Source organism: Gallinula chloropus, assembly GCF_964237585.1.
Source record: "Gallinula chloropus genome assembly, chromosome: 20".
In the NCBI taxonomy this organism is placed as follows: Eukaryota; Metazoa; Chordata; class Aves; order Gruiformes; family Rallidae; genus Gallinula; species Gallinula chloropus.
In genome coordinates, this window is record NC_140105.1 from 303,764 (window position 1) to 323,961 (window position 20,198).

The window sequence follows — 20,198 nt, forward strand, 5'->3', positions numbered from 1 at the left end:
TTTACAGGACCCAGATGTGGAATTTCACTTGCAACATCACTGGGGGCAGAGGGAAAGCAGGAGGGGAAGTCGCGCTCCAGCACTTCGGGAGCTCTGCGTGCTCACACAAATGGGACAATCTGCCCTTTAAAAGATGAACATGGAAAACTCCTTTACCTGGGGCTCGGTGGCTTTCTGGGACAGCCCTCACACCTGACAGGTGTGCAGGAGACCTGGGTGTTGGTGTATCTGCCAGAGCAAAGGGCATCCTCCCCATCACCACGGAGGAGGATGGGCACAACCATCAGACTCCTCAGAGAGTCCCCGTGTGGGGCCACGCAGCAATGGGCTGTGCAGTCTGACCTCAGAACACCCGGGGAGCCCTGACTTGAGTAACTGGTGTCCTGGGGCCCGCGGGCCACCCAGGGCAGCAGCCACAGCCCACCCTCAGCTCCTGGCCCCGGGCTGGCAGGCGCTGGCACGCACCCAAACCTGACACGTCCTGCAGTGTCCCTGCTCCATCTGTCATCAATCCCGTTGCGTGGCGTGCAGACTCCGTGCCACGCTCTGCCTGTAGCGTGGCCCTGCGACGGGGCATCTCTGATCCCTGAGGACTTTTTGCTTTAATCGTTTTTGCAAGGAAATAACTGGAAGCAAACACAGGGACAAGGAGCGTGGCACGGCTGCATCGCTTCTCCCACCAGGGTAAAAGTCATCCTCAAAGCCCAACTTCTTATGAATCCATTGGTGCTGCTAAGGCAACCTTGGATCATTTTAAAAAATCACTTTTCAATTAAAAATTGTTAAAGGTTTGGCTATTGGGGGCTACGGAGATGATGAAGGGTCTGGAGCATCTCCCCTACGAGGAAAGGCTGAGTGAGCTGGGGCTGTTCAGCCTTGGGAAAAGAAGCCTGAGAGAGGATCTGATCAATGGTTATCAGTAGCTGAAGGGTGGGACACAGGGAAATGGCCAGCGTCTTCTCAGTGTCTGAGATGTTTTCTGAATACGCCAGTTTTCAGAGCAGTCCCTGGATCAGGGAGGGAAAATCGAGGGAACATAAAATCCCCTGTGAGGGGAGCTGGGGGAAAGAAGCTTTCAAAGGGATGCCTGTGCTGTAGGAAACTCCATTTCACCAGCCTTTGTACAGGAGGATGGATGACAATGAACCATCCAGCTACTGTGAAATCGTGCTAATGACCTGCGAGTGGGGATGGGGAGGGAATGGGACCTGCCCCACCCTCCAACCAAGCATCCCCTCCCTGCTCCCTGTGCTGATCCCAGAGGGCTGGAATCACTGTGGACACAGGTCGATCCTGGGGCTGGGACAGAACACTCCTCTGCCCCACATCCCACCACATCCCCAGGACCCCCCACACCGGGGAGGCATCTGGGACAAGCTGGAGCCATGGGAAGGGGGTAACTGTGCTTGGGGAAGGAGGGGGGCAATTCTCAAAACCCCTTCTGGGAAGCAGGAAGGTAAATGAGAATCAGGCTCAGGACACCAGCCAATGCTTCTGTGAGGACATCACTGCCCAGGGGTGATGGATGCCTGCCCACACCACTCCCAGCCAGCTCAGGGAAGCCCACGCCTTCCCAGTTTCCCTTCACCTCACCCTCCGCTCCGTGAAAGCAGAAATGTGACTTTTATTACAACACAGATCCTCTTCAGAGCGGGGGCAAGGCACGGCTGCATGCAGCAGGCAGGGAGCTGCCAGGGCCGGGGGTCTGTCCGGGGTGCTGGGATGGGTGTGGAAGTGGCTCAGCTCCTCTCCCTCCCTGCAGTCCGGCTACCGAGACCCCCAAACCGCAGCTCTGCTCCCCGCCCCGAGCCACAGGCTGGGCTGGGGTCCCTGCAGCCTGTGCTGAGGCAGCAGCCATAGCTTGTTAGCAGCCTCAGCACCAGGCAGGTTGAAACTGTCTCATTGAAATCAGCTTCACAGGGTGAGAAAAGGGGGAGAAATCACATCTGAAGAAGTGATTTTTCCTTTTCTGCTTTGGCAGAGAGTGTCTGTTTTCAGTGGGAAAAAGAAAACAACCCACCAAGCCCATGAAGAAGCATTAGCATAGAAACTTGAAAATGCTGAATTCCCAAAACTTCCCAGCCAAAAATACACAGCTTAGGCCAGAAAGCTCTGTGTTTCTTGTTGAAATGAGTCTTTAGAGAGAAAAGAACTGAGGCTTTCTGCGGGAAACCCCAGCATCTTCTAACCTGGCTTCTGAGCACATGCTTGATCCCTTTAGCTGCGCCTCCGGCTCGGGGTCTCTGCCCACTCTGCCCACAGACAGCTGAGGGTTAACAAAGTTCCTTTGCAGGTCTCACTGCTCCTCCTGCCCTGCTGAAGCCCCACTCGCCTCCAGGAGGAGAGGAAACCTTAAACAGCTCCATTTGCTGAGCTCAGAATAAAATTGTTCCCATGTTACTGATCTCGCTTTGTCCGGAGGAGGGAAACATTCTGTGGGTGAGTTAAGCACTGCCTGTGGGAGCAGGGGGCAGGCTGATGTGTAGGTGCCACATCCAACCCCTGTACCTGGGATTCAGTGCAGTCCTGCCCTTACCTACAGGATGATGCTGATGCCTGTGGCTATCGGAGCAGATGGAGGATGACTTATAAAACCAGAGACCATTTAAAGTCATCCTCAGGGTGAGGACTTCCAGTATTCCAGTGACTTCATCCTCACCAGGAGGCTGGGGAGACTGGAAGAAGTGATGGCAGGGAACGTGGGGGCAAGGAAAGTCATTTCAAGGGCTTGGGTTGGGAGAAGGAGGAGCAGGGGTTTGGTGAGAGCAAGAGCTGTGGAATCAGGACCAGCGGGAAGGGGTCGGAGAGGAAGGAACCGCGTGGCGCCAGCCCCCACCCCGAGCCCCCGGTACCTTTGCAGGCCTTGCGGTGGGAGATGGGCTTGCTGAGGTCCCGGTAGAAGCCCTCCTTGCAGTAGTGGCAGTGCCGCCCCGCAGTGTTGTGCCGGCAGTTCAGGCAGACGCCGCCGCTCTTGCGCCCAGACAGCTTGTAGAGCTCCATGTTGAAGCGGCACCGTCGCGCGTGGAGGTTGCAGTTGCAGGCTGGGGGGGGGGGAAAGCACCGACCGTCAGTGTTTGCACCCAGCTGCAGAGCTGAACCCCGGGGGAGCCTGTGTGCGTGGGGCTGGGCACGCAGGGATGCCCCACCACAGCCAGGCTGGCATGGGATGGGATGCTCTGAGGGCACCTCTGCCTGCGGAAAGCCAACTGCCAACCCACACCCTCCTTGACCAGGGCTATGTGGTGAGTCCAGTGTTTTGGAGGGAACCTGGCGTCACCGAGACCCTGACTCACCGTCGTGACTTGCCACAAATATGCCTTTTGCCTCTCCCCGCTGTTCATGTGAATTAAAAGCTGGGTGCAGGCAGAGCTGCAAGGGCAGGGAGCCCATCTGTGGTTAAGGAACAGCAATGTGCAACCCCCCATGCCATGCAGCTGCTCCTCCAGCTTTGTCACAAGCTCTTTGCCCCATGCAAACACAGCTTTGCCCCGTGCGAGCACTGTTTGGCCCGTGCAAACACCGCTTGACACCCTTCCCATCTGCTCTCACACTGTGATTCTTCCCATCGTGCTACCACTCGGTGCAAACCCCCCCAGACTGCTGCAAGCCTCCTGCTTCCCATCACACCAGGAGCCCCTATGTCTGCCCCTGGGGCAAAAGGAGTTTCCAACATCACCTTCCCAGTATTCCCACTCTCACCAGTCCCAACACACGTGTGTGCTTGAGCTCCACATATAATTTCAGGACCTTCCTAGCTATCTCCTTCCCCAGCTTTCCTTCCCGTGCTTGGTACCCACAGGCCAGGGCTCTGTCATGTGTCTGCAGCCCTGAACTGCTGACAAAACCTCACCTCTTAGCCCACCGGCAGGACAAATCCTGCCCCGACTGTGCATGCTGCGACTGAACCTACCAGGAGATGCCCAATTTCTCCACCATATGCAGCCTAATGTCAACACCAGGACTATTTTAACAGGGGGGACCTTTGCAAAGGACAACTTGAGGACTTCAAAAGCTCGACCCCTTGCCCACCTCTCCCCCGAGCTGTCAGGGGAACATCAAGAGGCAGTTGCTAGGGCTCTGTGCTTTGATGAGAATTTTATAGCTTGTTTTCTTTTCCCTTTGCTTTTATTTGCTCTTCACCCCCTGAACAATGCATCTGTGCAATGCCAACCCACAGCTGGGCCTCTTGGCTCGGCACGAAGGTGTCACGGCTCTGGGCTTGTCACCTTCCTTTAGAGCAGAGACATCTTAATCCTTCATTCCTTCCTGTTTACCTTATGCTGCTTGCCCAAGACAAAGACTCGCTATATTTGCTCAATTATCGAATTTCAACCCAGAAAATTACAGTGTGGTTCCGGATTATTTATCAGGAACAATCCCCAGCTACTCGTGATGTGAGAGCAGGGGGGGAGCACGGCCCTCCGGACACGTCCGACCAGCGGGACGGAGACCTTTCTCTCCGTGCTTTGCCACCGAATTCCTCTGGCCGGCGTGGTGAGGCCCAACCTCACGTCCCCACCACAGGCCGGGAGAGCAGAAGCAGCAGCCAACGTGCTGGTGGTGAGAAGCGCGGCCTGGCAGCGGTTTGCCAGCCGTGAGAGTGTGAGATTCCCCACACCGACTTGGAACCGCCGTTTGCCTCCCCTGTAGCTGGGCCCACCCGCCCGCGGGTGCATCTGTTGTCTCCCAGAACAGGAGGCAACCACCAAGGAGGTTCGGGGACACAGCTCCTGCATGCAGAGGGCCCTAAAGGAGCCGTTGGCTGACACAGCAAGCACATTTCAGCAGCCTTGTTTGTTTGCAGCACGGGAGCACCATCGCCCCTTGTAGGCTTTCCCCTTCCATCTTAACCTCAGCTGCGATACTCCCTTTTCTCACAGCGTGCCCCTGCCAGCACGATGGTACCAGACAAATGGGAGGTTAGAGGTGATTCTGCCAAACGCCACAGCTAAGCTTTCGGGAAGGAGGAAGCGTTTTTAAAGTCCTTGTTTCACAGAGAAGTGACTGAGATGCCGAGATGAAACCCTTCCCCCAGGTGTGCAGGAGGCACAGGGCTGGGGGATGGTTCCTCTGCTCAGGACAGGGTCTTCCCCCTGGCATGGACCAGCCAAGAGGTGCACCAGGGCTGCAACACGAAGACTGTCCCCTGGGCTATAGCTAGCCCCCAAGGCAACACCAGTACCAAGGGTGCAGCCTCAGGACTCGGCTCAAGCAGAGGAAACAAGGATTTCAGTCCCTCAGTTTGAGGGTCTGCCCTCCCCGCTGCAGCCTGCGACCCCCCAGGCACATCTCCACCCTTCAAAGCTTCAAGAATCACTAGCAGCTCTGCTTCTGGTGCCACAAACCACAGGATTTAGTCCCTGTTGACCAACACGAGGAGACATTTCTCCAGGGGGTGGCACGGCCTCACAGAAGACCTAGTTCTCCCTTGAGGCTGGCAGAGATGTGTGTTTTCCACAGGGCACGAAAGCTCACCTCCTCCTAAAACTGGTATTTTAGGAGAGCTGGGCTTGGTACTCGAGTATTTTGCAAGATTGCATTGTCAAATCCCTCTTTAATATTCAAGACTGAGCCCTCCCGAAGAGCGAGGGAGAATCTTCACATTTCTTTGGGTTGCTTGATAAGCAGAAATGTCTTTGCACAGCCAGAAAAGCAGGACTCTGGGGATTTTCTCAAGATCTTTGCAAATATTTCAGCTGGTCTCACCACAGCAGAGACATGCAGGAACGTAGAGGAGTAAGTGGAGTGTGCAGAGCTGCTCACAGGTCTCTCCTGGGATTTTACACTGACTTTCCAGGGATGGGAAAACGCCATGTCTGACTTTGGGGAGCTCATAAGAGGCTGCAAGTTCCCCAAACCAGCCATCCCTGCCCTCATGCAGAGCAAATGACCTAAGGATGCTGGTTGAGCCCCTCTCCACGCCCAGCCTCCCTGCCCTTGGCCCCTGCCAGCTCTCCACAAGCACTGCGAGCAGTGGCCACCCCTCCACCACGACTTCTCAGCTCTTTCTGGCTGTGCCAGCTGAGCCTCAGCTCTGTCCCCTCCTCCCACTTCTGCTCCCAGGGCATGCAGGACATCGGCCGGGCACCAACCACCTCCTCACCCCATGCACGCAGGTGCTTTTCAATCACCCACCCCCATTCAATCCACCTGTTTGTGCAGACAGAAGGGGCCAAACTCACCTGAGGAGGGCAGTTTTAATTGAAATTACCATCTCCTGTGCTCACCCTGCACGCTTGAGTCCTAAGTGGCCAGTGCTGTGTACCTCTGGCCACCAGCCAGGGCTAGCTGGCAACTCCCTCTCTAGCCCGGTGTGTTTTCCCAATGGGAGAGGCTCCGACTGGAGGAAAAAGGCATCCTATTTTCTCCTGACAATAGTGCATGGGGTTGGATGATTCACAGCAATGCAATAACTGACCCATCCAGACGTCAGAAAGTCCTCGCTGGGCATAAGAGACACGCTGTGACAGGACCCATCGCAGCCTCAGAGGGAGCGGGTGTGGGGCCTGGAGGTGCTCGGTGTGAGCAATGCCTGGGCACGCTGATATTGCTGGCAGCTGGTTGTCAGGACCAAGAGGGACCCAGCAGCAGGTCGTGATGCTTTTGGGTGTGCAGTCCCTGGGTGCCATGGGCAAGGCGTGCGGCTGCCCGGGCACATTGCCCCTGGATGGAGGCACTGGGGAAACGTGTCTCCCGCCCAGCCTCTCCCCTGGCCAGTGGCTACTCCCCTGCTGCGCTGAAGCATTTTCCCTCATTCCCAACATGACTTGGCCTGGCTTTAGTTTCCAGCCAGTGCTTCTTGGTCTGAATTTCCCTGCCACAGCAAGAGGCTCTTTAGCAACACATCTTTTCTTTCTATGAACGCCTTTGCCGGCTGCGATCACGTTCCACACTGACAGCACCTGTGCTGCCCAGAGAGAACCCTGCATGGGCTGCAGGCCCAGCGCAAGCCCAGCTATGTGCAAAACATATGTGAGGTGCTGAGACTGCTCCGATGAAAGGTTTCGGCTCCAGCCGACCGGCTAAGCTCAGTGCTGCTCTCTCCGGCTCCCCTCTTCCTCTTATTTTGCCAAGGACCTCACAAGCCTTTTGTTCACTGACTTTATTGCACACAGATGTACGGGGCTTCATCAGTCTCTACCTAGGCTGCCAGGCTTCAATATGAATAACCAGATATCATTTAAGTGCAGATGTGCAGAAACCTGGGGAAGGTTGGAACAGGAGAGAGGCAAGCTGTGCTCTGAATCCATCGAAGAAGGGCAAGGCGGGCAGGATTTTCCATTTGGGAGCATGAAAGGAGATCCATGAATGGGAAGCAGAGGCTGGAGCTGTGTGGTGGGAGCTGTGGTTGTGGTCTTTTGTGCTGCCGCCGGGTCCCCAGGCCCCGCGTCCCAGCGCCCTGCGTCTCCCAGGACGCATTCCTTTCCGCGGTTTTCATTCAGCAATGACAATGCTGCCCTTTCAAAAGACCCCACCCTTCCAAAACTTATATTTTGGCAATTTTCAAAATGCAAATTGCTTTTTAAACAAACGAAAACCCCAAAACATTTTGTTTTAATTTTTTGCAAACAATAATTTGGGGGAGGGGGGGACGGGAACGGGGAGGATAGAGAAGCCAGGGGCTGAAAGTAATCTCTAAATTTGACTTGAATTTATGAATAGTCTCAGTCTCCTTAAAACTGACCTTTTCCCAGATAAGTTGGGGATTTTTTTTGGACAGAAAGTCGGTCTCTCAGCCTGAGCCATTATTTCTCTTCAGGAGCAAGCCTCGTGTCCTGGCCAGTGACAGGGCACCCTGCCCATGCCTACCTGGGGACAGGCTTTGCCCCAGGGTCTCCCTGAGATATCTTCATGGGTATTCTTTTGAAGGACATGTTGGTCAAGGAAATAGCCACCCCTAAAGCAAAGAGAGAGGACAACAGAAATGGAGCAGCCAGAACTCATGCAGACCTGTCTGCTGGGCTGGGAGGTAAGGAGAACGCTTCTATGGAGGCAGCGGGAGGGTGTCCCTCAGCCCCTCTTCAAGCCTGCTGCCAGCTGGTTTGAGGTTTTGGAACAGCTGGGATGAACCGGGAGCTGCTGGACAAACTCCTGCAGTGCTGCACATCAACGGAGCCCACTGGGCCGGCACGGGCTGGGCTGCCAGCTCAGGACCTCAGGCAGTGTGGCCCTGCCAGGATGTCCCATGGGGCGCAGGGACGCTGCTCGAGCTGGGGAGGGGGTTTCTGTCCATGCTTGCTGCAGCAAAATGCCAGAGGATGGATGACCAGTGACTGGTGGTGAAGTCCAGTGCAGTACAGCCACCGGCCTGGCCCTGGAGCTTGGAGCCTTGGGGACCGAGCAGCTGGATCCAGCTCTGTTCAGGGGGGCGGCCCCGTGCCCCCCTGTGTGGCTCGGTGCCACCCACCACAGACCCTTGGCCAGTGCTAAACAAAAGTGCTTGCTGGGGAAGATTCTTTCCTGAGGTCTGTGACGTCTGAGGTAGGAGGAGGGGCAGAGAGTGGTTTGGTTTGATCAAGCTAATCCACCCAAGGGGAAATCCATGGGGGTGTTGTGGCTCTGAGGGGCGATGTGGGGTCTGTGCCAGACCCCAGGTTTTCCTGACAGTCGGAGCAAAAAGACAGAGGAAAGTGCAGGGATCTACCACAAAATATGCAGCTACAGCTGGCATCGCCCACGGAACCAGAGCCACAGACCTGCCTTGCAGCAACAGCAGGAGTGCACTGGCGGTGGGGGGAGGAAAGCCCCTTCCCTGCCGATGCATTCCAGAGCCCCCCTCACACACACTGCTGGGGCCAAAGGCTCTTTGGGCAGTCCCTTGCACTCTGACCTGCTCCCCATGAGGCCAAACACCTCTCACCCCTCTCCCCACCCAGAAGAAACATCCCTGAGAACAAGGAAAGGCCAAAATTCAAATGTAGTTTGAGCAACCTCCCTACATCAGCCCTCCCCAGCAGAGATGGCCAGCAACAGGCCCGGCACCTGGAAGGGTGAACCTGCAGCCTATGCCAGGGAGTGGGCAAGAAGGAAATGCTCGACAGCACATCTCAACGGGTGCAGCCCATGAATGTGTTCTGGGGACTGCACTCACCCCAGCAGACTTCAGGAGTGGACCAGGCATGTCCATGGCATGCTAGCTGGCCATTCGTACCCATAGCCAGCTGGAACACTGGCTGCCAGGGCAGCAGACAGCTCGACAAAGCCAACACCAGCACGTGGTCTGTGGTGGCTTTGAGAGTAGAGAGAGAGAGAGAGCCCAGAGCTGCTCAGAGATCAAACCAGAGAGAGGAAAGAACAAGGCCCATCACATCATCAGCCCATCAGGGTTACTTTGTCCACACAATTATCAGCTTTTCCCCAGTGCTGGGACACAAAAGCTTTCCCCAGAGATACCAGATCCCTTTGGAGAGCACCCTGCAGCTACTGCGAGCCAGGCATGGTGGCTGCCTGTCCTCCCCCTTCAGCCCCGCCGAGCACTTGGTTCCAACAACCACAGATGCTACTTGGGACTCAACCTGCAACCTGAACCTGCCTGCCTGGTCTGATGTAGGCTTTTATTAATTCCTGGGAGGGAGACATGTTCCTAACTGCTTCCACGTTTATTAGTTCCAGGCTGGACTGGAGTGCTGAAACCTCACTAGGTATTTCCTGGCTGCCCACATGGTATTTCTGGCCCCACAGGAAGCGCCGGAGGAGCAAGACTTGTTCCTGGGAGATTTACAGCTCTGAGATGTTACGAGCCAGATTTGAGCAATCTCTGATCAGGGGAGATCTCCCTGTTGCCAGCACGTGGCAAACAGCTGTGGGTCCCTCCGAGGTGTGGATTCCTGCCCTGAGCCCCGGGCACACCTCCAGGGACCAGGGATCTTCGGTGCCACCAGGCACTGACTGGCTACCAAGAGGGACGGATGAGAAACCTGTGGGCCTGTTGTACAGCACTGACAAGCTGAGGTCTGCGGCAGCCTCTCACCCAAGGCGTTTTATCCCAAGACAAAGGCACTCTTGCTCAATACAGGATGCAGATCTCAAAGCAAGCCTAGCCCTGGTGCACACACACACCCAAAGTGCCTGGAAGTGGGCTGCAAATCCCCCTTGCTGCCCCCAGAGAGTGCTGGGAGGGGAGGTGGACTGGGGCGTTCTCCCATCCAGAGCCCCTCTGGCAGCCAACAGGAGGTGAGGGCTTCCGCCTACAAATCATGAGCCTGCCTCAGCAAGGACTCACCCATCTCTGAGGGTGGGATGAGAGCTCTGGGTGGACCTCAGCTGGGGACTGACCTGTGCCTGGGAGGGACGTGGGCAGAGCCTGTGTCAGGCTCTCCTGTCCTGCCACATTCAGGCCCTGGCACAGCACTCGTGGGCACAATGTAGGTGATCTAGCAAGAACTCTCCTTCGGTAGCCGATTTTCTCTGCAAGCCAGGTACTGGTCAGGAAGCCTGCAGAGAAGGTCTGGGCTATAACTTAATTAGTTTGGTTTTTTGAAAAAGGAAAAGCCAAGAAGTGAATTCTGTTTCTATACTGGAGATGATACCAGGCTGTCATCAGCTTCCTTTACCTAATTGCACCATCCAAATCCAGCCTCCTGAGGTTGTAAATACTTTGAAATTAATTGTTTCCATTCTGTAATTCATCCAGATGCCACCTGAAGGCAGGTGCTAATGGGAGAGCTCACCCCACAACCAGAGAGAGCACACAGCCACCAGCCCCAGCCCAGCCGAGGTGCTCATTAAGTGTCGATGTTCATTTGGCGTCTGAGGGGAACCCGCTTGGGAGCAATTTATCCACTCAAGCTCTGGCCTCGCGGTGTCCCTCTTATCTGGTACAGATCTCAGCAGCAGCTCTCCTCCCACTGCTGCAAGGCCATGGTACTTTGGCAAAAGACCTTTCTCTTCTCTCTGCCCCACGCCGTGGTGCTCACCTCCTACCTGTCCAGTCTGCTCCTCACAGATCGCTGCAGGTTGGGCAGATGCTTTTCAAGGTGCTGAAATCAGCTCCCCAGGCTCTCAGTGCCCCTAACTGAGATCAATATTCATCACATCAATACTTTTGTGTTCCCCTCCTAAATCTGCAGCCCTGCAGTGCAAAAGGAGGGCCCGTATCTGACACTGCAAACCCCACAGTGATGCTCAGGGTCAGACCCAGGGCCAGGACCCAGCTCACTCAGTGCACAAGCTGCCCCGGCCCAAGATGTTTTCCCACGTTTCCGATGCAGGAGTGTGTCAGCCACCTGAGGGTTAATGTCACAGAGACACTGAAAGACTTTGGGCATTCAGAGCAAAGGTTATTCAAAACGCAAAGGGCCTGGCTGCATCTGAGTGCTTACACCCCTCAGACCCCTGTGCCAGCAAGGAGAAGGGGACCCCTGCCCAGAAGGCAGAATCCTTCCGGGAGCTGGGAAAGGATGCTAACCACCGGGCAAGTCCCGCAGGCGACCTGTGGAGCTGCAGTGTTACAGCACAGACAAGAGCTCTGGGGAGAGGGACTCTCCAGAGGGATGCTCCCTTCCACTTTGTCCCACGTTGTGGGCCTGTTCAGGAGCTGGTCCTTGCTGAGCACGCAGATGCTGCTCCAGCCCATGCCCTGCACTGGGAGATGGAGCATGGAATGGCTCTGGGAGCACTTGCTGCGGCCTCCTCCCTTTCCCCACGAATGACAAACCTCAGCTTGGCCACTGGACGTGCCAGACAGTAACACAAGCTTGACAGATGACAGCTCTCGGGAAGGGTTTTGGTTTCTCTCCGAGGCCGAGCTGGCTCAGGGGAGCAGTTGGCAGCTCAGCGCATTCATTTCCACCCGGCGAAACGGGGCCGGGCTGTGCTGCTGCGGACAGGCTGGGCCACACTGGCTGTGCCCCTCCGCGCAGCACAGCCTGGACACGGCCAGCAGCTCTTTCCCTGGCCAGGAGATGCTCCCCAGCTCAGCTCCTTCCCGGCCTAGGGTCCAGGCCAGGAGGGTCAGTGGGACATGTCTCTGCCCATGCCATCCCCAGCTGCAGCCCTGGCTGCGTTGAAAAGGACGTGCAGGTCCAGGTAAAGACACCAAAGCCTTGAGCAACTCTCAGCTGCTGGAGATGAGACTGAGAGCCACCCATTTCTGGAAAGGTCTTTTCCAAGCCTTTTGTGTTAATTAACACATTTCCAAGCAGACAAGCGCTTCATTGGACTGGTCTGCATCAGCTGCTGGGCAGTGAAGAACCAGTGTCTTCAAAAATCCAAGTAAGTCTTGGTCTTCCCTGTGTGGTGGGTCCTCTGTTTTTCAGGCAATAGGGTTCCTTAATGGCTTTGGCACTGACAGCAGTCAGCTCTCCCCACTGCTGATCCCACCCCTACCCAGCACCACAGCATCTCCCAAGGCACGTTTGGCCAGTGTGCAGACACACACTTCCCTGGCCATCACAGCTGGTGATACTCACAGCCACACCATCCCTTTCCCTGGCTCTGGCACGCCCACAAACTCCATCAGATGCAGAGAAGATCCTACCATGGGTCTGCTCCTGATCCCAGTGCAATCCTGGCCCAGCTGCCTAACACCACTGTGCCTCGGTTTCCCTTTCTGGAAGCAGGCACAGGCCTTGGGAGGACCCTGGGAGGTTTCATTTTGGGAAAGGCTGAGAGCTCTGCTACCAGGAGCCAGAACTGCCTGTGAGTCTGCAGGGAGACATTAGATGCATTTTGAAAATTCAGCTCTATCTGAGGACCCTCAGGGGTTTAATTCTGACCCCGAGTCTTCCCCAACCTGAGCCAACGCTGCAACCGTATGGTCCAGAGCAGGACAGGATGAGCATCCACCAGCTGCCCCACCTTAGCCTGGACCCTGCACTGGCTCCGGGCTGGCAGGTGTGAAGAGCTGCGGATGGGGTGTTTGCTCAGCGATATTCACATCTTTGGGCTGTGGACAGAGCTCTCCTGAGCCCAGTAAACACAGCTGCCTTATCACCGGGATGCTATCAGGGATCTGAGAAAGGAGGAAAACTCCGCAGGGACACGGAAGCATTTCTCAGAGGTGTTGGGACAAGTCTGCCTGCCCTGCTACCCCCACCGTGGTGAGATGCTGGTTTTCTGCTCCTGGTGCCCTGCCAGGCTGGTGTGTTTTGTTTTCCTGGAGACTGAGGTTTTATCAGAAGCTGACAGGCTTATCCTGCCTTATCAGGGCAGCAGTGCTACTGTTAACGGGCCTCTGTAACAGGCTCTGGGCAGAAATGTTGATTGCTGCCTTGGCTGGAGTGGGTTGGGGAGAGCAGGAGGGTGATGGGATGAGCACAGCATCCTCTGTCCACTCCTAGGTCTCTGTGGGCAGCAGCACTGCCATCCCACGCGTGTGTGGGGCTGAGGTGTGCTGCCCTGCAGTGCTTAACATCAAGACCCCAGCAACTGTGAACATTAAATGTCACATCCCTCTGCAAAGGAACAGCTGCCAGCTCTGGTGTCCCACACACAGGTCCAACTGGAACACAGCATTTCACCTTCTCACTTTCCCCCTGGCTGCCACGGGTTATTTTTCCTTTCACCTACTTTGCAGCTGACTCTGCAGTGCCTGCAGCTCATCCCAGAGCCGGGTCTGGGCAGCTGGGAGTGATGGGCAGCGTTAACCTGGTTGCTCGGTGCTCCTTAGGTGCTACTATCTCAAGGAGCCTCACAGTCCACATGTCCAAGCATCCGTTTTCCAAATGGGGAAAGCAAGGCATGGAAAAGTTATCATGGGGATTGTAGAGGAGTGCTCTGACAACACCAGGGAATGCCCCATGAAGGGCAATCAGCTCCCAGCTCTGCCCAGCTCAGCCCAGCCCCGAGATGATGTGGGGCTGGGAGTGATGCCACTGACAGACACCTACTCAATCCCGAAGCAGAGCCACCAGATCCCACTGTACGTCCCCCCTCGGGCAGGGATGATGCACCTGGAAGTGCAGCAGCACTTCAGGGCCCAGCCCAGAGCCTGTGGGTACCTGCAGGGATACCTGCAGGCTTTCAGGGTCGCTTAGGGCAAACTTCCATGGTGTGAAGTCAAAACACACAGCGCCGGCCTTCCCGGGCTGCTCCTCCCTTTCTCTCTGAGGGGTTTAATGCAGATCAAAAGCTAGTCAAACACAGGGATTTCCCAGCTTTCCTGCCAGCTGACTGTCCCACGGTGGCCTGGGATGCTGTTTTGGCCAGCCCAGCCCTTGACCAGGCAGGGGGTCCCCCTTTCCTAACGCCACATCCATAACCCCAGGGTCACTGCCAAAAACCACCCCAGGCAGAGAAGGGACCGAGCAAGGACAAGAGAGCCCAGGCACAAGCAAAGGTGTTGACAAGCTCTGGAGGGCAGGGGGGTGGGGGGGTGTCAGCACAGGGGGTGTAGTGGAGCCCTGGGTGTCCCAGCAGGCAGCTTCTCCCTTGCCCTGGGGAAGACAGGGCCACCACACACTCCTTCTCCTGCCAGCAGATTTTATCAGCACCCTTTAATTAGCTTATCACTGGCAATTAGCTCCACAGCTCAGACTGCCCCTGGCATAGTCTGCAGGCCTGGATCTTTTCAAGGGAGGGCTGCAGATGTGTAGACATCCCGGGAACTGCTGGGCGGAGAGGTGATGATGGCAAGGGGACGCTCTGAGAGGGGCTTATGCCACTCCAGCCAAGGGACCAGCCACTTTGACCCTAAAATTGCCCATCCCACCGCCTCAAGAGAAGGCTTGGTTCCATCCTGGGTCAGAGCCTGGCCCACGAGCATCCCTGGGGTGGCAGCAGGATGGTGCTCAGCTCCCACGGAGAGAGGGTGACGGTGAGGTGGCTTCTTCTTGGGTCACACCTGGGATGACATCTGACTGCTGCAGGATGGGCTGGAAAAGCTGCTGCCCTGGGCTGGAAGATTAACGATGGGGAGGGCAGGGTGACAGGCCTAATCCCTTCGTCTTGGGTATTTTTGTGCTTTTCCTGCCCTTTTTGAAGCGATCCCCACGTTCCCGCAGCCTGTCTCAGTGGGAGACCTGCTCCAGGCTTCAGCTGGAGTTCATGAATTTTGCCCAAGTGTTGCAGAGAGGAGATTGCATTTCTTTTAAGGAAACTGCGTTTCCTCCAGTTACAGCAGCCGGCTGGGAGCGAGGAGTCCTGGGTTTTAATCTGGCCCCTGCTTTTGAGTCTTGGATGTTGCTCTGAGCCAAACCTCTGATCCTGCTGTGGTTCATTTTCAGGCACGTGTGCCCCAGAAACTTTTGTAAATTAATTTTTCATACAGAATTCTTTTGCTTGATGAATGCAGTGAGAAACTATTTCCCAAACAGGAAAGAGGACCTCCCTCCCGCCTCCTCTCTCTCTCGTGGATGTTTTTAATAACAACATCAATTGTCTGCAAAAGACTTATTCCTTTCTGACCTCAAAACAACTCCTGGTTAGTGCATTCCAGCATGGCCACAAAACGAGTCTGAATGACTTCACAGGGCCCAGCAAGAGGCTTTCCATAACAATACACAGTTAGTGAAGGGTCTGATCCCGCAGATGGGAACCGCCTTGGCTTCGCTGGGGGCTGAGGATGCTGAGCACCTCGTGAGTGGGCCCTGAGCACTGGGCCATGGTGCTGCTGTGCCAGTGACTTCTCTGGTGCTTCAGCTGTTCCCTTTTCCCCCAAAGCCTCTATTCATGAAAATATCCCTGTGCGTCCTTCATCCCACAGACCCTGTGAGGGGTCTGGGCTGGGGAGGGTTTCTGGTGGGGGTGATGGGTTCCTCATGGTCCAAGCCAGCTGTATGTGGTGTGAGCAGTGGGAGAGGCCTCCCAGATGTCTTGCTGCTCAACTGTGCAGACCAATGGGGTTTATGGTGGGGCAAAAAGGGAAGGGTGGCCTGTGCCACCCCCTAGGCTGGCTGTGCCCCCTCCCATGCAGCAAGCTATGCTACCCACACCCCAAATCTACACCGTGACAGAGGTTTAATGCAGACTCAGACCAGCATTTAAACCCAGGCCTGACCTGGGAAGTGGGCATTTTGGGATCTTCTTCCATTCCCACCTCTGTGTGAGGGTGGTGTGGCCATCGCAGCACCGGCTGTCTGGGGATGGGGCAGCTGGGTAAAAAATCTGCCATGCCCCAGAGCAGCCAGACCTGCTCAGCCCCATCAGCCTCAGGACCGCTCCTGGTTAACAGGATCCTCACTGGGCATTGCACACCCACAGCCTCTACAGCCCAGTTTTCAGATTTGCAGCCCTGCGTGGCTTGACCACGGTGGTCACCACAGGACCCAGGCTGTGGGATCCCAACTCAGACAGGGGACATTTTTTCCAGCCGAACAAATTATTGATTGATTAAAGCAGCTTGGGACTGGCTGGAGCTGCTCCCAGAGTCGTGGTGATTGAGCTGTAAAGGAACTCTGATTTTCCTGTTAGGTCATTGGAAATACCCATCTGGGCATTTCTGAGCTGCAGCACTTTGGTTTTCCGCTGTGAAAGGGCACTGCAGAGCCAAGGTCACCCCGAGGCAGCCAGAGAGGGAAATCAAGCCACAGGCCATCAGACCAAAGAGGGGTTTTGGGGGGGATCAGATGAAACGTTTCTATGGCCAGAAATCCTGGAGGGAAGGAGGGAAGGGAAGCATGCAGGACAGCAGATGCTTTGGCAAGAGAAAGGAAACAAGCTTGAGCTCAAGCCCACCTCCGGACAGAAAAGCTTTTGCTGTTCCCAGCTTGGCCTGAGCTGCAGGCACTCGCCCACTCTCGGCTCCCCTCCCCGGTGTGCAGGACCGCACAGCTACGCCCTGGGACAGGGGGTCCCTTCTGCCCAAAACCCACCCTTCCCACCCCAGCCCGATGTGCCAGAGCTGCCTGAAGCAAACCCCCGCCTCCACATTTGCTCACCCCACAACAACCCTGGCACCCTCAGGGAGACGTGGACACTAATTAGCTCCAAAAGTCCATCCAGCAGAGGAGGCTGATGTGCAAAGTCCCTCCCACAGAGGGTTTGTTGGCTGGGTTTCCAAGCCAGCTGCTACACGGACCACCAGCCACCTCCCCAGGGAAGCCCAGCCCTGTCCCCAGGAGCGTCACTGTCCCTCACAGACCAGGTACCACCCCGGCACATCCAGCCCCAGAGCAGCTCAGGGTGCTCCTGTGCACATCAGTTTCTCTCGCCTTCCTTCGGGCGACCGGTTTCGCAAGCCAAACCTCTGAAGTGTCTGTGGTTTGCCCATTGCTGAACACAAGGCTTTTAAGTACTTGTTTGCCACGGTTTGCATCTCTGGCACAAAGCTCGCCGCAGCCCTGGAAATAACCCTGAGCTGAAGCCTGATCCCCATGGCAGGAAATAAACATCATTTTCTAAGCATTACCAGGCAGCAGAGCACCGGCAGGAACACACGGCAGTTCCGAGGAACCCAGATGTTTGTCAACCGACGGCTGCGCCGCGCTCGCGCTGATGTCAGGGAACGCTCAGGGCCTAAAGGGATGTTCCTTCATAAGGAAACAATGTCTTCAGCAACCACAAAAGCAGGGACTCCAGGGTTGAGATGAGGAAAACGAGCCCGTGACACCCCCCAACATATCACCTTGCTGTGGGACCCAGGGAACGGGAGCGACCGGGAGCCAGCACCAGCGGTACAAGGGCGGTATGGTGAGGATGGACGGAGGTGCTGAGGGGACACAGCTCCTAGCCCCGCATCAGTGGCTGAAGCTCTTTTTAGTTCTGATGGGCTTGAATTTGGCCCTTAGCATTTTCTGGCTGCCAAGGTGTTGGACTGGGGTCCTGGGCTGCTGGGGTTGGACTGCTGACTCCACTTGGGAAATAAATGTCTCTTCACCTGAAAGACCTGGGAACCCCCAGCCACACGCAGAGAAAGGAGCTTTTCCCACCAGGACAAGCATGGCTGCTTTTAAAGCCAATCTCAGACAACCAGCCTAAAGCTCTCCCTGATGTCCCCCCGAGGAGCTCAAGTCTTCTTCTCCTATGGCCAAGCACGTTCCCTGGGGGGAGGAGACCCCCCTTCCACCCTGGGAGCAGCAAAGCAGATTCATTCCAGCTGCACCCTTTTGGGGAGTGCAAGTGAGAAGGGTTTATTTATTGCTTTTGGTGACAAGCGAAACTAAACTGACACTTGTAATCCGAAATGGGAGTATCTGCTGCAGCCTCATGCCGTGGGTGACAGCAACGGGTGCCATGGACCTGGCCCTGCGCCCTTACGGCCTCCAGCACTTACCCCTTCAGCCAGAAATAATACCCACATCAGAAAGCAGGCAGAGGACTTTCCCACACCCCCAACCATACAGGTCTCAGCCCCATCAACCTCCAACCTCACTCCTCATGCGATTAATTCTCTTTTCCTTAAAAACCGCAAGAGTTAGTTCCCTTCAGAGGGGTCCTGAGCTCGGTTCCATGCCTGCATCTCACTCCGGGCCTCGCTGCAGCCAGCTGCCCCCTTGGCCGACGGCCCCAACCCCTTCCCTAACAAACCCAGGCAGCGTGGGCTGGCGTCCCTGTGTGCCCAACACGTCCCCCTGCTCTGGGCGATTGTTCCACCCGGATCCTGCCCAGATCATTTTTAACCTTCTGCAACTCTGGCTCTGGCAGCACTGAGGCTGCTCGGTGGGTAGCCTATTCGAACCAGCGCTCCCTTGTCTTTGCCTCTCCAGGTGGTAACAGGCTGAAAAGCGCCTGTAATCCCCCTGAATGAACCGCACAGTGCAGAAACAAAGTCGAACTCTATTGTATTATGTTCATCCCCTTTTAACACGGGCTGCTTCAGCCACCCAAGATAAAGCAGGCAAGGATCTCACAGCTCGCTGTGCCGGGGCCCCAAAAGCAGAGGCAGGAAAGGTCCACCAGCCCCCCCCCCCCCCCCCCCCATGACCCCAAGGGGTTTGTCTGCAAAGCTGCTGGTGCTCTTACCACCCTTTCTCAACTATGCCAAGACAAAAGTCTCCTGTCCAATACCTTCCTGCTACCGGTGCCAAGCATCACGTTTATGCCTTGTCTCTGCAGTCTGGGTTTTCTACAGAGATTTAGGCAGCAGGGTCTTGAGTCCCACTCCCCACCTGGGCGCAAGGTGCAGAGGCAGAACAGGCAGGGCTGAGCTGCAGCCCTGGCAGCTGCCTGCTAGAAAGGTGATGGGGGTACCGAGGTGGCCACACGCCCACGAAATCCAGCTCCTGCTGCATCCAGCTGCCCTGCTTGTGTAGAAACTGCTGTGTGGCAGCCAAAAGGGAGCTACACGTGAATGTGATATGTATTAGGGGTGCCCATGATGCTGGGCAGTGTGTGCCCCAGCCTGTGGCAGCCCCCCCTCATGCCTGCTCACCCGACTGCTGAGAAGACGAGCCAGAGATGCTCCACCACCTCCATGTCCAGTTCCTGCACATTTCCAACACCTTCAAAGGGGGTAAAGCCCTTATGAAGTAAAATTTGCCCCAGAGCATCCTCACTGTGCTGGACCCTGAACTTGGCTCCAGCTCATACCAGGGCAGTGCTGGGAATGCTCCAGCTTGGCTTCTCTGCAAGGGATCCTTTGAGCTACCAAGCTGGGAGTAACTGGGATCAGGAGGGAGAGGATCAGGGAAGGTGCCAGACAGCACTGGCTGGGACAGCCCAACACTGACCCTAGCTGGACCCTGTGTCATCAGCTCGGGAGCTGGCACGGTGCCATGCTTGCTCACACCAGAGGAGTTCCTGGCTCCAGCAACATGGGCTGCTCCGCCCTGCCCTTTGCATCGCTCCCATTCCCCTGCCCCCCTGACCCGGGGCTGCTGAGGCCAAAATGAACAAGGCCTCAGCAAAGGCACAGCCATGAGCTATGTTCCGTGCATAGCTCTGTTTAAGTGAAAACAACTGCCCCCTGCCAGTCTAAATACAACTCCCTTTTCTGACTTCTACAATGTGGTAACCTTCTTTCAACAAATCGACTCTGCTCCTGGCCCAGCAACGCCTTCCAGAGCCCTTATGTTTCTTGGCCACAATGGCCGAGACCCTCCGAGGACAGCAGAGCCATTCGGAGCCAGCGCTGGGTCTGTCTTGCTGGTATAAGGCTTACATGAAACTGTCTGTGAGAGGGCAGGGGACACTGGCAGGATGTGAGTTTCCTTCTGCTGTGTATCACTGTGGAGCTGGGTCCAAGAGGAGAAATGTCAGGACAGCACAGGGTGTTCAGCATATCCTGAGCAGGGTCTCTCCTGCATTCAGCACACCTTGGGTGGCCCCAGACACGTCCTTGACACAGTCTGGGAACATCCCTGGTTTTTCCTTCCTCCAGC

General features: G+C 56.0%; 1 protein-coding gene across 1 annotated transcript in view; it reads right to left on the reverse strand.

Moving 5' to 3' along the window:
• Window positions 1-20,198, reverse strand: part of NTN1 (netrin 1) — a gene marked incomplete at both ends in the record, with an annotated part of 76,276 nt that overhangs the window by 29,974 nt on the left and 26,104 nt on the right. Inside the window, one exon of the mRNA XM_084273645.1 lies at window positions 2,853-3,041. Coding sequence (XP_084129771.1) covers window positions 2,853-3,041 — 189 coding nt within the window. The remainder of the gene's footprint in view (window positions 1-2,852; window positions 3,042-20,198) is intronic.